The sequence below is a fragment of the Bombina bombina genome, chromosome 9 (assembly GCF_027579735.1).
Source record: "Bombina bombina isolate aBomBom1 chromosome 9, aBomBom1.pri, whole genome shotgun sequence".
Lineage (NCBI taxonomy): Eukaryota > Metazoa > Chordata > Amphibia > Anura > Bombinatoridae > Bombina > Bombina bombina.
Window position 1 is genome coordinate 137,775,101 of NC_069507.1, and position 17,155 is coordinate 137,792,255.

The following is a 17,155-nucleotide window of genomic DNA, read 5'->3' on the forward strand; positions in this document are numbered from 1 at the left end:
TGCCAGTTGGCAGTGTGAAAAGTCAAGAAACAAGTCATGAAACAATTCCAAGGGGCCTCTTTATGATGTTGCTAGCGGACATGATCCGATATTGCGGATCATGTCCGCTGCACATCGATAAATGCCGACAGCATATGCGCTCTGCATTTATCATTGCACCAGCAGTTCTTGTGCAATGCAGCCCCCTGCAGATTTGCGCCAAATCGGCCGCTAGCAGGGGGTGTCAATCAACCCGATCATATTCGAACGGGTTGATTTCTGTCCGCCGCTTCAGAGCTTGATAAATATGCCCCCAGATGTTTACACAGTTTGTTCTTTTAAAGGGACATTCAACTCAACAATTTCTACCATACATATAAAAATATTTTTGAATGATAAAAGTTTAGGTAAAACTGTGTATTTTGAAAGCTAACATGATGTGCATGTCTGCAGGTAGTTGTTCCAAAAGCTATAAACTTACTGGCTGATAGGAAGCCACAGTTCTGTTTTTAAATGTTGACCGTACAAACATGCATACATTTCTCTATATTTGTTATATATACATCTAACATTTATCTAACACCCTGCTGCACAGAGCCTTAGAATATCATTGCATATTGGGACTATTTAGATCTGCCTAATAACCTGTTTTTCCGCAATATTATAATATATTGTCATTATCACTGTAAGCGCCTCTTAAACTCTTGTATGTATATATATATATATATATATATATATATATATATATATATATATATACACACAGAAATGGTAGATACTCCACTCTCACTAATCAAAAATGACGACAACAACCAGGGTGTCGGCAGAAGTATACAGACTGCACTCACTGGGTTTCATACAAACGTCAGTATTTCTTTATTATGGTGAGGTTTCGTGTGGAAGGGGGGATTATCCTTGAAATGTCACCAGAATAAGTTTGTCTGAAACCCAATGAGTGCGGTCTGTATAATATATATTCAACCTATACAGATCCCACTTGATTTAGAATAAAGAAGCTTACAGTTGAACTTGCATAAATAAAGTTAGAAAGCCTATCCATTTAACAGTAGTTAAATCCCTGAATTCTGTTTCTAGACAGAAATATGTTATTTTTTTATTTATCTAAGGCATTGGCATTCACTACCTCCTTAGTCAAATTTTACATTTGTTACATTTCATCTTCAAACCAATATCTCATATTTTCCAGTTAATATAATAGGAGTTGTATGTAAACCACAAACAGAGTACACCTCTGGAATTGTATGATTTTTTTAAAGAAAAAACATAAATTTGGGAATTTTTACCTAATTAAAAATTTAATTTATGTTAATGTCATATTTTTATACTTCAGGAACAAACTTCTGATGAAGAGTATGAAACATGTGATGAACATAGTAAGTTGTCATATATATTCACCGTAAAGGGATTAATTAGGCCACTGACTTGCTTAGTCAACATAATTATTATTATAGTAAATTATATTAGTATATTATTGCTGATCTGGCTATAATCTTTTGTGGGGCTATTAGAAATATATGTGCACTGTGATTAAAAATTTGCATGAGCAGACCTCACTTAGTTCTCTAAAAAACAAAGTAACTGACCTTGGAAATCCCCTTGAATTGTGAATTGCATCCTACAGCTTTCTTTTAGCGCACTTACTACCACCAAAAATCCTACAGTAAGTAATAAAGCTCTGTGAAAGCCAGAATCTCACAGGGGAAAGCAAATTTAAAAGGACCCTCAAGTCAAAATTAAACTTTCATGATTTAGATAGAACATGCAATTTTAAAAAACTGTCCAATTTACTTCTATTAACAAAATGTGCACAGTATTTTTATATTTACACTTTTTGAGTCACCAGCTCCTACTGAGCATGTGCAAGAATTCACAGTATATAAGTATACTCATATGTGATTGGCTCATGGTTGTCACATGACACAAGAGGAGTGGAAATAGACATAAATCTAATTTACTATTCCCTTGAATTTCAGACTAATTGCCATTGTTATCAATCATTTGTTAAAGTGTCAGTAAACCTTAAAAATAATGTTATATAATTCTGCACATAGTGCAGAATTATTTAACATTATATTAGCCTTATCTGTATAAAACGTAATATTCCCTTTTAATTTTAAAAAAACCCGGCTGTTTTACAGACCCGCTCTCTGCTGAGCGGGTCTGTTTTATTCACACAGCGCATCGGGCCAGCTGTATAGTCACAGCCTGGCCCGACCGCGCCATTATACACAGTGCAGCTCGCTCCTGCTGTCAGACAGAGCAGGAGCGAGCTGCACTTTGTGTTATGGCGCGGTCGGGCCGGGCTGTGACTATACAGCTGGCCCGATGCGCTGTGTGAATAAAACAGACCCGCTCAGCAGAGTACAGAGAGCGGGTCTGTAAAACAGCCGGGGTTTTTTTAAATTAAAAGGGAATATTACGTTTTATACAGATACGGCTAATATAATGTTATATAATTCTGCACTATGTGCAGAATTATATAACATTATTTTTGAGTTTTACTGTCCCTTTAATTATGCAAATCTACTGTATTTACTGGTCAGAAATGATTATTTTTTTAAGCAAACACAAATCAAATAACAGTCTTTCCAGTGCATATAAATTAACATTCCCTTCTAGTTTTTTATGCAGATAAGATAAACTAATTAGCATACATTTGCCAACATATATCAGTGAGTCCTGCAGGGGTAAAATACTTAGAGAATATGATGACCGCTGTTAGAGTACAGCAGTCATGCCCAAGGAACACTCCTGTCTGGCCCATTCTCTGAGAGTGAGAGAGACTAATTTTACTCTTAAAAATGTGCCATTTCTGCTTTTTACAAATACGAATTTTCCTTTGTATTTTAAAAATTAATTTTACTTTGTACTTTTCTTTATTACTTTTATTTTCATTGTGCTTTTTATTTGTTTTGATATACATTGTACATTAAATTTTCAACTTTCAATATTCTTTATTTGAAATACAGTATTTAGGAAATTTAAATATTGATTATCGAGCATTGAAACTCCAAATTTGTGTATCAGTATATTATGCCAATAATGATAAAATACATTACCTTTGCATTCATTTTATTCTTTGTTCATTGTTAGACGGATGGATGGATATATGGATAGATGGATTGACTAGAACAGCAATTGTTATTTTACTTTACATTTATTTCCTTTTTGTAGATGCAAATGGAAATGAATTGTTATTTTACTTTACATTTATTTCCATTTAGTAGATGCAAATATAAATGAATTATTATTTTACTTTACATTTATTTCCTTTTTAGTAGATGCAAATAGAAATGAAATACAAAAGAAAACTCCTTTACCATTACCGAGGAATGGGTAAGCAATACAATTGGTTTAATTTGAACTTTAATTTTTTTAAACCTATACAATTTATAAATACATGTGTTTTAATTAATTAATTCATTTGTATTTGCTTTTTTTCAGAAAGCCCAAAATCCCTTTGCCAATAGTGAGTAACTGTAATAATGAGTAACTGTGCATAAAGATAACAAATATACTGGAACACATTTGCTTTTGTACCATATAAGGTTTATGGATGTTTTAAAGGGGAAATCGAAGTGGCAAGCTTATTACCATGCATTTAAAAGATCAGTTTATAAATGACAAAATATTTCTACATGAAAACTGAGTAAGTCAACAAAATTGTATTAGTTTTGCTGGGGCACAATAATCATTTCAAAAGGTCCACTGTGAATCAGAAACATACACGCAATGGCTACTCATTACCAATAATAGTCAGTCACCCAATATGGATTTTCCATTCCATTAAACCAGTGAATAGAATCCACTGGTTCATGGTCGCTTAGACAAAATTAAAGGGATAGCAAACACCATGATATTTTACTATAACCTATGTGCAGTAAAGCAATTATCTAATATGTGTTCATTATTTATTTTGCCCCCTTTTCGTGTAATTTAGCTATGATTTTCTAGTTCTCAGAACTGGAAGTGCACACTGCAGACTTCTCATGGCTAAATGGCTTCAGCAGATAACAACTACAAAACAGTGCAGTTTATACTGACATAATGACCGTGACTTGCCTTGTCTTTGCCAAAATACAAGCCCAGATTGGCTCCTTCAAATAAGGCAAACTGTTGGTGGCATTTGGCTACTGAAAAACTGGTACCACAAACAAGATGTTAATTTGTTATTAAAAGAAATAGAATATCATATCAGCCAACAAAACCTTCTAATTATGAGCTGTATAATGCCTCTTTAAACTATTGTGAAATTGATGTAGGGCGGAGCAGAAAACAAAGCTAATCTATATGACTCATTTCCCATAAAAGAGAACCTGTAAAACATACTGGCTGTCTATATCGTACTTAGAAGATACAAGACAAGTTCCTGAGTGAGCATTTTCCTGCTTAATTAAAGGGACATTAAACCCAAAAAAATGATTTCATTTTTCAGATAGAGAATACAATTTTTAAAAAGTTTGCAGTTGACTTCTATTATCAAATTTGCTTTGTTCTCATGTTATTCTTTGTTGAAGAGATACCTAGGTAGGTAGCGTACACATTCCTGAAGCACTACATGACAGGAAATAGCGCTGCCATCTAGTGCTCCTGCTTATGTATAACATTGTTGGAAAACTGCTGCCATATAGACCTACAGGCACGTGCACACTTCTGAACTTACTTTACTGCTTTTCAACAAAGGATAACAAGAAAACAAAGACATTTTGTTAACACAAGTAAATTGGAAAGTTGTTTAAAATTGTATGTTCTATCTGAATCATGAAAGAAAAAAAATGGTTTTTATGTCCCTTTAACTCCATAGTTGCTTGAGGTCAGTAATTCAAGCCACATGATCTGATTAATTGAGTAAGTTTTGCATTGCAATATTCCCTTAAAGGACCATTAAATACTCTAGAATTGCCTAATTAACAAGTGCATAATAAAAATACAATGCAAAATCACTTACAAATCAGCATTGTTTTGTTTTTTTGACAACTCCCCCCCCCTCATTTGCTTGTCCCACTGAAGCATATGACAGCCATCAACCAATCACAGACTAGTATACATATACACTGTGAATTCTTGCACATGCTCGGTAGGAGTTGGTGCCTCAGAAAGTGTGCATATAAAGAGACTGTACGATTTGATAATGGAAGTAAATTGGAAAGTCTCTTAAAGGACCAGTCAACACAGTAGATTTGCATAATCAACAAATGCAAGATAACAAGACAATGCAATAGTACTTAGTCTGAACTTCAAATGAGTAGTAGATTTTTTTTCTGACAATTTTAAAAGTTATGTCTTTTTCCACTCCCCCTGTATCATGTGACAGCCATCAGCCATTCACAAATGGATACACATACCATGTGACAGCCATTCACAAATGCATACACATACCATGTGACAGCCATCAGCCATTCACAAATGAATACACACTTATTCTTGCACATGCTCAGTAGGAGCTGGTGACTCAAAAAGTTTAAATATAAAAAGACTGTGCACATTTAGTTAATGGAAATAAATTGGAAAGTTGTTTAAAATGGCATGCTCTATCTGACTAATGAAAGTTTAATTTTGATTGAGTGTTCCTTTAAAACTGCTGCTCTATCTGAATCATGAAAGTTTAATTTTCACTTTAGTGTCCCTTTTAAAGGCAGCTTTATTTATTAAAGGGACATTAAACCCACATTTTTTCTTTAATGATTCAGACCGAGAATTCAATTTTAAACAACTTTCTCATTTACTTCTATTATCTAATTTGTTTTATTCTTTAGATATCCTTTGTTGAAGGAATATCAATGCACATAGGTGAGCCAATCACACGAGGCATATATGTGCAGCTACCAATCAGCAGCTACTGAGCCTATCTGGATATGCCTTTCAGCAAAGGATATCAAGAGAATGAAGCAAATTAGATAATGGAAGTAAATTAGAAAGTTGTTTAAAATTGCATGTTCTTTCTAAATGTCCCTTTAAGCCTCTGCTTTAGCTATCTCTACTCAAAAAAATAACTTAATTATTTAGAACCTTACCGATTTTGGAAAGAATGCATAATTACACAACCTTATCATGTGGAAGTAGAGTAAAAAATTGTTAAAAAAATAAATTTAAAAAATCTGATGTAGAAAAGCCTAAAAAAATCATTATTAATTTAGTCCACTGAAATGTTATACAACATTGATACAGTACTGCTTTGAGTCATTATAGTTTGCAAGGGTTATTTTAATATTCCTCTGACTATGGTTATCCACTCAATTTTACATATACATATATAATCAGTGGAACAAAAAAGCGGTATGCAGATGACGGATTAAAAGTTCCATACTTTATTTACTGTTCCAAAGTAAAATACCCACAACATCCATGGGTCACAAAGAAAGCATACACTTGCAACAAACGGCTGACATGTTTCGACCCTTAGGTCGTAATCATAGCTGTATATAAAACACCTTCTAACTTATTTAAGGCTGTAGGGTGAATCTAATTGGATTAAAACATAATTATGCAAAGTGATGTCATGCGGCACTTAAATACCTTTTGGGTTACATTCATATCAGCCATAATATTATCAGGGTCAGAATATGGATATAAGAAATGTGAAGCGTTTATATAACACAGCCTAAATGTGGCTGCCTAGCTACCCATACAGTAACATTGTAAAGGAGGGAGACTATATGAGACAAAAAATAATAATAATAATGATGGATTTGCAAATTGTTACAGCAATTCTCAATTTTATGGATCTAAAGCAATATTCTTTAGTCATATATGCTAATATCCAATATAATATAGGTAGATAAACATGTATATAGGTGCATATCGGCTGAAATAAATTATGATAGAAAGATCAGCATGTTATGTATGCAAAGACACGTGTGTGCTGCGGGAGAGGGAGATGTAAGGAGAGAGAAAAAGGGGGGCCAAGCTATTTCCAAAAATTAATTAAATCAAATTCAGAATTCAGACCGGTAGGAACCTTAGTCTGAAGCTTAAAAATCCAATACATCTCCCTCTTCTGCAGCAGTTTCTCATGGTCACCACCTCTCGGGGGGCATGTTACCCTCTCTATGGCCTGCCATCTCAAAGTATTGACACTTTTGTCATGACAACGTGCAAAGTGTCCAACCAAGGGAGTACTGGCTTCTCCTGCTTGTATCGTGGATAAATAGTTTCTAATGCAGATCTTGACCTCATTTGTAGTGAGACCTACATATTGCAGGTGACAAAGTGTACAGGTGAGTAAGTAGATGACATAAGTCGTGGTGCATTTCAGGCAACTAGTAATGGGGAAAGTTTCCCCAGTAACCTCGGATTTAAATATATTAGACACTGTGATGTAGTTACACACTCGACACTTCTGTCTGCACTTGTAGAGTCCCTTCTGTGTAAGCCAAGAGCTGACAGGTTTATTCAGCTCAGGTAAAGAAGAGGGTGACAAAACATTGGCCAATGTTTTTGTCCTCTTGTAGGAGCAGCGTAATCCATCATTGACACATTTTTCGAGTTTATTGTCTGCCGACAGAAAATGAAAGTGCTTTTTAATAATCTTGCAGATCTCTGTGTATTGGGTACTGAATTCTGTGATGAAAGTCACCCCTTGAAAACTATTGTTAAAACTTTGAGATACTTTGGAGTGGTCATGGATCAAATCAGTCCTATTGATCTTTTGCACTTGTTTCTCTGCTTTGTGGATTACTTGTTTTGAGTATCCTCTCTTTTTCAATCTATTGGTGAGATCTGTAGATTGTTCATGGAAAGTCTTCTCAAGGGTGCAATATATATATATTAGTCATATGATTAAACATTTGTATCACCTCTCAACAATTGCATTATTTTTCTAGGTGACAATTAGAGTATTTCCTCTTATGAGCAATCAAAACAAATACTTTAGAAAGACTGTATTGAAAATACAGGCCCCAAAGTATTATATATAAAAAATAAGTTTTGCCCAAGCTAAGCACTGATATCTATATTTGATATAGTAAAACCCTGCAAGGCACTCTTCTAGGATTTCAACTTCAAAAGTTTACTTAAAGGGACAGTCTACACCAGAATTTGTATTGTTTTAAAAGATAGATAATACCTTTATTACCCATTCCCCAGTTTTGCATAACCAACACTGTTATATTTATATACTTTTAACCTCTGTGATTATCTTGTATCTAAGCCTCTGCAAACTGCCCCCTTATTTCAGTTCTTTTGACAGACTTGCAGTTTAGCCAATCAGTGCCTGCTCCCAGATTACTTCATGTGCACGAGCACAGTGTTATCTATATGAAATACGTGAACTAACACCCTCTAGTGGTGAAAAACTGTTAAAATGCATTCTGAAAAGAGGTGGCCTTCAAGGTCTAAGAAATTAGCATATGAACCTTCCAGGTTAAGCTTTCAACTAAGAATAACAAGAGAACAAAGCAAAATTGGTGATAAAAGTAAATTGGAAAATTGCTTAAAATGACATGCTCTATCTGAATCATAAAAGTTTATTTTTGGCCTAGACTGTCCCTTTAATATGTATGTATGTGTGTAGAAAGAGCAATAAATCAGGCAAATGAAGACTGATATCCTTGTATATTTTTTTTTTTTTTTCAAAAAACAAGCTTTATTGATTTGCAAAAAAGAAAGAACGACATTACATAGGTATGGCATTTTTACAAAGGGTACAGTACATTGGAAAAATACTATCTGGTATAAACAAATTTGCCCTTTTATGCTCTCTGAGCTTCTAGGAGCTTGTGTTTATTGAGCAGAAGCAGGATAATCCTGCCTACAAGTAGAATGTCTTCAACTTCTTTCAATATTGTCTTTGAGCTTGCTCCAACGAGTAGAGAGACTCGTTGTATATAATTAGTCTCACGACTTTCGCGTGACATGTTTATTGTAGCTTAACATCAGAAATAAATTGTTTTAACACTAAAGCACTCAGCAGGGTTTATCTCATACTGCTGAGAATTGGAAGTTTCCGATGTTATGGCCCAGACAGGCTAAAGAGGAGAAAGAGAAAAAAAAAAAAAAGGGGGAGGGGGGAGGGATGGTGGGGAAGGGGAAGATAGACAGGAGTGGCTGAGTAGGCAGAGACAGGTGTCTAGAGGGTTTGGGGGCGAGGGGGGGGGGAGGGGGGGGGTGGCCACACCCAAGGGTAAGGGGGTATGTACAGCTAAGGTGGGGACATCTGACACAAGTACAGGGTCTATTCCCTTAGTGCTTTGGGTATTATTCCCATATGTTCAGCTTTTGGTTTCTTGTTAGATTTCACTAAAGCCCTTTGCCCGACCATGTTAATGTCATCATTTCATGAGTGGCTAGTCTGCCTGTCTTAAGATAGTGATACCTTTCGAGTTTCAACAGCTCCTCTACTCTAGATCTCCACTCCAGTATATCTGGCACCCGTGTTGCCTTCCAGTGCCTAGGTATTAGACCTTTCGCACTGTTTAGCATGAGCAGTAGGAGTAGGTACTTATCCTCCCTTGTCACTTTAGGGAGTCCGTGGTAGATCAAATATGATGGTTTTGGTGGGATAATGACCCCTAGTATTCTGCTCATGTCTCCCAATACTTCCTCCCAATAGGGTTGTATTAGTGGACAACTCCACCAGATATGCAAAAGAGTTCCCTCCCCACCGCAACCCCTCCAGCATCCCCCACTTGTGTGTGGATAGATTTCTCTTGTTAAGTGTATCCAGTCCACGGATCATCCATTACTTATGGAATATATTCTCCTTCCCAACAGGAAGCTGCAAGAGTCCACCCACAGCAAAGCTGCTATATAGCTCCTCCCCTAACTGCCATATTCAGTCATTCTCTTGCAAGCCTCAACATAGATAGGAGGTTGTGAGAGTCTGTGGTGCTTTCTACTTAGTTTATTCTTCAATCAAAAGTTTGTTATTTTTAAATGGCACCGGAGTGTGCTGTTTATCTCAGGCAGTATTTGGAAGAAGAATCTGCCTGCGTTTTTCTATGATCTTAGCAGACGTAACTAAGATCCATTTGCTGTTCTCACACATTCTGAGGAGTGAGGTACTTCAGAGGGGGAATGGCGTGCAGGTTTTCCTGCAGATAAGGTATGTACAGCAAAATATTTTTCTAGGAATGGAATTGACTAAGAAAATACTGCTGATACCGAAGTAATGTAAGTAAAGCCTTAAATGCAGCGATAGCGACTGGTATCAGGCTTACTAATAGAGATACATACTCTTGTAAAAATGTGTTTTAAAACGTTTGCTGGCATGTTTAATCGTTTTTTAACATATGTTTGGTGATAAAACTTATTGGGGCCTAAGTTTTTTCCACATGGCTGGCTTAAATTTTGCATAGAAACAATTTCCACTGTTATAGTATAAAACTTACAGTTGGTGCAGTTAAAATTACAAACAGTGACATTCAGCTTCCCTCAGCAGTCCCCTGCATGCTATAGGACATCTCTGAAGGGCTCAAAAGGGCTTCAAAAGTAGGAGCTGTTATGACTGTTTAAAACATATTTTTCGTTTTGTTAATCTGTTTTTTGTATTAAGGGGTTAATCATCCATTTGCAAGTGGGTGCAATGCTCTGCTAACTTGTTACATACACTGTAAAAATTTTGTTAGTTTAACTGCCTTTTTTTCACTGTTATTTCAAATTTTGGCAAAATTTGTTTCTCTTAAAGGCACAGTAACGTTTTATATATTTGCTTGTTAACTTGATTTAAAGTGTTTTCCAAGCTTACTAGTCTCATTATTAGTCTGTTCTAACATGTCTGACATAGAGGAAGCTCTGTGTTCATTATGTTTTAAAGCCATGGTGGAACCCCATCTTAGAATGTGTACCAGATGTACTGATTTCATGTTAAACAATAAAGATCATTTTTTGTCTTTAAAAACATTATCACCAGAGGATTCTGTCGTGGGGGTAGTTATGCCGACTAACTCTCCCCACGTGTCAGACCTTTTGACTCCCACTTTAGGGCCTCACGCTCAAATGGCGCCAAGTACATCAAGGGCACCCATAGCGTTTCTTTACCAGGGGATTCTGTCGAGGGGAAAGTTATGCCGACTAACTCTCCCCACGTGTCAGACCCTTCGACTCCCGCTTCAGGGACTCACGCTCAAATGGCGCCAAGTACATCAAGGGCGCCCATAGCGTTTATTTTACAAGACATGGCAAAGGTGGTGAATAATATTCTGGCAGCTGTATTAGTCAGACTACCTGAAATTAAAGGAAAGCAGTTAGCTCTGGGGGTAGATACAGAGCATACAGACGCTTTAAGAACCATGTATGATACTACCTCACAATATGCTTAGTCTGTGGGTGATTTTTTTTTTGACTCAGGGAAGATGATTTAACCTGATTCTGATATTTCTACATTTAAAATTTATGCTTGAGAACCTCCACTTGTTGCTCAGGGAGGCTTTGGCTGCTCTGAATGAATGTGTACAATCGCAGGGCCAGATAAATTGTGTAGACTGGATAAATAATATGCAGTGCCGGTGTGTACTGATGTTTTTCCAATACCTAAAGAGGTTTACTAAAAAAAAAAAAAAAAAAAATTTTTTAATAAGGAATGGGATAGACCAGGTGTGCCGTTCTCTTCCCCTCCTATTTTTTAGAAGAATGTTTTCTAATAGTTACCACCACACGGGACTTCTGGCAGACAGTTCCTAAGGTGGAGAGAAGAGTTTCTACTCTAGCTAAGCGTACCACTACCTCTGACGAGGACAGTTGTGCTTTTTAGATCCAATGGATAAAAAATGTTTATTCAACAGGGTTTTATCCTGCAGCCCCTTGCATACATTGCTTCTGTCACTGCTGCTGCGGCGTTCTGGGTTGAGTCTCTTGATGAGGCTTTACAGTTAAGCGACTCCATTGGATGAATATATTTGACAAGCTTATGCTAGCCAATTCCTTTGTTTTCTGATGCCTTGTTCATTTGACTAGACTAACGGCTAAGAATTCTGTTTTTTACTATACTGGCGCGCAGAGCGCTATGGCTTATATCATGGTCAGCTGTCGTGACTTTAATAAATAAGCTACTTAACTTCCCTTCAAGGGGCAGACCCTATTCGGGCCTGGTTTGAAGGAGATTATTGCTTATATCACTGGAGGAAAAGGTCATGCCCTTCCTCAGGATAGGTCTAAATCAAGGGCAAAAAAAAAAAAAAAAGTCTAATTTTCGTACCTTTTAAAAACTTCATGGCAGGTGTGGCATCCTCTTCCTCTCTAAGGCAAAACAAAAGGGAATTTTTGCTCAGTCCAAGGCGGTCTGGAGACAATCGGACCTGGAACAAAGATAAGCAGGCCAAGGAGCCTGCTGCTGCCTCTAAGGCAGCATGAAGGAACGGACCCCTATCCGGTAACGGATCCTATAGGGGGCAGACTTTCATTCTTTGCCCAGGCGTGGGCAAGAGATGCCCAGGATCCCTAGGCATTGGAATTTATATCCCAGAGATATCTTCTGGATTTCAAAGATTCCCCCCCAAAAAAAGGGGAGATTTCGCCTTTCACAATTATCTGCAAACCAGATAAAGAAGGAGGCATTCTTACATTGTGTACGAGATCCATCCAGTTCCAAGAGAGGAACAGGGACAGAGTTTTTACTCAAATCTGTTTGTGGTTCCCAAGGAGAGGGAACCTTCAGACCTATTTTGGATCTAAAGATCTTAAACAAATTCCTCAGAATTCCGTCATTTAAGATGGAAACTATTCGTACCATCTTAACTATGATCCAGGAGAGTCAATAGAGGACTACAATGGATTTGAAGGATGCTTATCCTCACATTGTGATGCATAAAGATCACCATCGTTTTTCAGGTTTGCCTTTCTAGACAGGCATTACCAGTTTGTAGCTCTTTCGTTTGGGATATCTACAGCCCCAAGAATCTTTATGGAGGTTCTGGGGTCGCTTTGGCGGTCCTTAGACCGCGGGGCATAGAAGTGGCCCCTTATTTAGACGACATCCTGATACAGGCGTCAAACATCCAAATTGCCCAGTCTCATACGGACGTAGTACTGGCATTTCTGAGATCACATGGGTGGAAAGTGAACAAGGAAAGAGTTCTCTATCCCCAATCTCAAGGGTTTCCCTCCTAGGGACTCTGATAGATTCGGTAGAAATGAAAATTTACCTGACGGAGTCCAGGTTGTCAAAGTTTCTAAATTTCTGCCGTGTTTTTTTTTTTTTTTTCATCCCATCCGCGCCCTTCGGTGGCTCAGTATATGAATGAAATCGGCTTAATGGTAGCGGCAAGGGACATAGTACCGTTTGCACGTCTACATTTCAGACCGCTGCAACTATGCATGCTCAGTCAGAGGAACGGGGATTACACAGATTTGTCCCCCTGTTAAACCTGGACCAAGAGACCAGAGATTCTCTTCTCTGGTGACTATGTCGGGTCCATCTGTCCAAGGGTATGACCTTCCGCAGGTCAGATGGGACAATTGTTACAATAGATGCCAGCCTTTTAGGTTGGGATGCAGTCTGGAACTCCCTGAAGGCTCAGGGATAGTGGACTTAGGAGGAGACCCTCCTTCTAATAAATATTCTGGAACTGGGAGTGATATTCCATGCTCTTCAGACTTGGCCTCAGTTAGCAACTCTGAGGTACATCATACTCAGTCGGACAATATACACGACTGTGGCTTACATCAGCCATCAAGGGGGAACAGAAGTTCCCTAGCGATGTTAGAAGTCTTACAATAATTTACTGGACAGAGACTCACTCTTGTCTATCAGCTATCCATATCCCAGGTGTTGAGAACTGGGAGGTGGATTTTCTAAGTCGTCAGACTTTTCTTCCGGGGGAGTGGGATTTCCTCCGGAGGTCAAGACCAAGCAGGAGAGGGCTTTGGTGTTTTTGACAGCTCCTGCGTAGCCACGCAGGACCTGGTATGCAGATCTGGTGGACATGTCATCCTTTCCATCACGGTCTCTGCTTCAGAGACAGGTCCCTCTACCTCAGGGTCCTTTCAACCATCTAAATAGAATCAATCTGAGATGGACTGCCTGGAGACTGAACGCTTGATGTTATCAAAGCATGGCTTCTCCGAGTCAGTCATTGATACCTTAATACAGACATGAAAGCCTGTCTCTAGGAAAATTGAACATAGATATGGTGTAAATATCTGATTGTTATGAATCCAAGGGTTACTCATGGAGTAAAGTCTGGATTCCCAGGATATTATCTTTTCTCCAAGATGTTTTTGAGAAAAGGGTTGTCAGCTAATTCCTTAAAAGGGGACAGATTTTTACTCTGTCTATTTCTTTGCACAAGCGTCTGGCAGGTATTCTAGACGTTCAGGCATTTGGTCAGGCTTTGGTTAGATCCAAGCCTGTGTTTAAAACTGTTGCTCCGCCATGGAGCTTAAACCTGATTCTTAAGGTTCTTCAAGAAGTTCCGTTTGAACCTTTTTTGTTCCATAGATATCAATCTTTATCTTGGAAAGTTCCTTTTGGGTAGCTAATTCCTCGACTCGTAGAGTCTCCAAGTTATCTGTGTTACAATGTGATTCTCCTTATCTGGTCCTTCGTACGGATAAGGTAGTCCTGCGTACCAACCTGGGTTTTTTCCTAAGGTGGTATCTAACAAGTACATCACTCAAGAGATAGTTGTTCCATGCTTGTATCCTAATCCTTCCTCAAAGAAGGAACGTCTATTACACAATATTGGACGTGGTTTGTGCTTTAAAGTTTTACTTACAAGCTACTACAGTTTTCATCAAACGTTCACCTTGTTTGTTGTCTATTCTGGACAGAGGAGAGGTCAAAAGACTTCAGCAGCCTCTCTGTCTTTTTGGTTAAAAAGCATAATTCATTTAGCTTATGAGACTGCTGGACAGCAGCCTCCTGAAGGGATTACAGCTCATTCTACTAGAGCTGTGGTTTTCACTTGGGCCTTTTTTAAATGTGGCTTCTGTTGAACAGATTTACAAAACGGAGTCTTGGTCTGCGCTTCATACTTTTCAAATTTAACAAATTTGATACCTTGCTTCTTCGGAGGCTATTTTTGGGAGAAAGGGTTTTTTACAGGCAGTGGTAACTTCCGTTTAAGTACCTGCCTTGTCCCTCCCATCATCCGTGTACTTTAGCTTTGGTATTGGTATTCCATAAGTAATGGATGATCCGTGGACTGGATACACTTAACAAGAGAAAACATAATTTATGCTTACCTGATAAATTTATTTCTCTTGTAGTGTATCCAGTCCACGGCCCGCCCTGTCACTTTAAGGCAGGTAATTTTTTCATTTGAACTACAGTCACCACTGCACCCTATGGTTTTTCCTTTCTCTGCATGTTTTCGGTCGAATGACTGAATATGGCAGTTAGGGGAGGAGCTATATAGCAGCTTTGCTGTGGGTGGACTCTTGCAGCTTCCTGTTGGGAAGGAGAATATATTCCATAAGTAATGGATGATCCGTGGACTGGATACACTACAAGAGAAATAAATTTATCAGGTAAGCATAAATTATGTTTTTTTGTAGTCTATGAGGGGTCAGGTACCACCTGCTGAGCAATTTGAAGTGGGTTTCCTGTATTCTCATTGACACTGAAGCTCGCCTGGCCCTATCAAAGATTTTGAGCCAATCTTTATGTTCTATTTCCTGATCTAGATCTGCCTGCCATGCCTGAGTATATCTCGGAAGAGAAAAGTCCCCCTTCAGTAGGAGTAATTTGTATATTTGAGAGATAAGATGGGCCGGAGTCTGTGACATTGTGCATAGAGTTTCAAAGATTGTCCTTTGCCTCGTGAGTGAGGTCCTGTCTTTGTGTGTTTTAAAATAATGTGTTATCTGTGCCGTTCTGAACCAAGAGGCAAAGATATCTGGGGCCCATTCCATCAGTTCTGCATGTGTTTTGAGCTTATCTTGATGTATTATGTTGGAGATGGAGGCCTCCTGGAGAGTGTGGAACGCTCCCGGAGCGTGTGGTGTGTTTTCTATTCCTAATTCTGGGTTGTCCCGAACTGGAGTGTTTGGTGAATTATGGGAAGAGAGCTGCGTGTTTTCGCTAAGTAGTCTATCCCATGTCTCAAACACCTCTTTCGCTAGGGGGTACTTCTGTATCTCAGAGGGGCGATGCTTGGCAGGGATCCATGCTAAAGCTCCCGTGTTGTTCCGGTTTAATATCTCATTGTCCATTTGGACCCAGGCCTTGCTACGCAAGTTCCGGCTCCATTCGACTATTCTCTGAAGGGAAATAGCTCTCTGGTATTCCTTCAGCAAGGGCACCCCCAGCCCCCCCCTCTCTCTAGGCAAATAGATGGTCTGTTTTCTGATTCTGGGTTTAATCCCATTCCAGATATATGACTCCATGGCTGTTTGTATTTGCCTAATGTATGGTGTGGTTGGGTGGATCGGGACTGTCTGCATCACGTATAGCACCCTCGGTAAGATATTCATCTTAACCACCCCCACCCGTCCCATCCATGAGATTGTTTTATTTTTCCAGTTTTTCAAGTCTTTCGTTATGTCTCCACAGATGTGTTTATAGTTAACATCTGATATCTCATTAATGTTAGAGGAGATCCAAATCCCTAGGTATTTGATAAACTGGTCTGCGATTTTGATGGGACAGTCCGTGTGGTGAGCCGCAAACACCATGGGTGGTTCTGTAATGTTTAAAATTTCTGATTTCTGGGGGTTGAGCAGAAAGTTGGATACTTCTCCGTAAGCGGAGAGTTCCGACAGTGCTTCTCTAAGTGAGCTAGGGGAGTCAGACAGTGTCAACAGAATATCATCTGCATACATTGAGAGCTTATGCTCTGTCCCCCCGATCTTTAATCCTCTAATGGTCGGATTAGCTCTTATTTTGCTCGCCAGTGCTTCAACTGTCAGGGCGAACAACAAAGGCGAGAGGGGGCATCCCTGCCTTGTTCCGTTTTGGATCTGGAAAGAGTTTGATAGCGTGCCATTGACCCTAATTTTGGCGTTAGGCGTCGAGTAGAGTGACATAATCACATTGATTATGCTGGGACCGAATCCGAACCTCTCGAGAGTGTGACGCATGAAGGGCCAACTCACCCGGTCAAACGCTTTTTCTACGTCTGTGGAGACCAGGGCGAGTGGCTGATTATCAATATGTGCATATGTGATCATCTGCAAGATTTTTAGAGTATTGTCTCTCGCTTCTCGGGCAGGAATAAACCCTACCTGGTCCGTTGAGACCAGGTTTGGCAAGAGCTTGTTTATTCGGGATGCTATAACT

The 17,155-nt window shown here is 38.6% G+C and overlaps 1 protein-coding gene across 7 annotated transcripts in view; it reads left to right on the plus strand.

Annotated features, from left to right (window-relative positions):
• The window catches only part of BLNK (B cell linker), a 793,385-nt gene that overhangs the window by 745,455 nt on the left and 30,775 nt on the right, over positions 1 to 17,155 (plus strand). For all 7 annotated transcript variants that reach the window (XM_053692400.1, XM_053692401.1, XM_053692403.1 and 4 more), the window contains 3 exons: positions 1,331 to 1,373; positions 3,279 to 3,336; positions 3,445 to 3,469. In XM_053692400.1, coding sequence (XP_053548375.1) covers positions 1,331 to 1,373; positions 3,279 to 3,336; positions 3,445 to 3,469 — 126 coding nt within the window. The remainder of the gene's footprint in view (positions 1 to 1,330; positions 1,374 to 3,278; positions 3,337 to 3,444; positions 3,470 to 17,155) is intronic.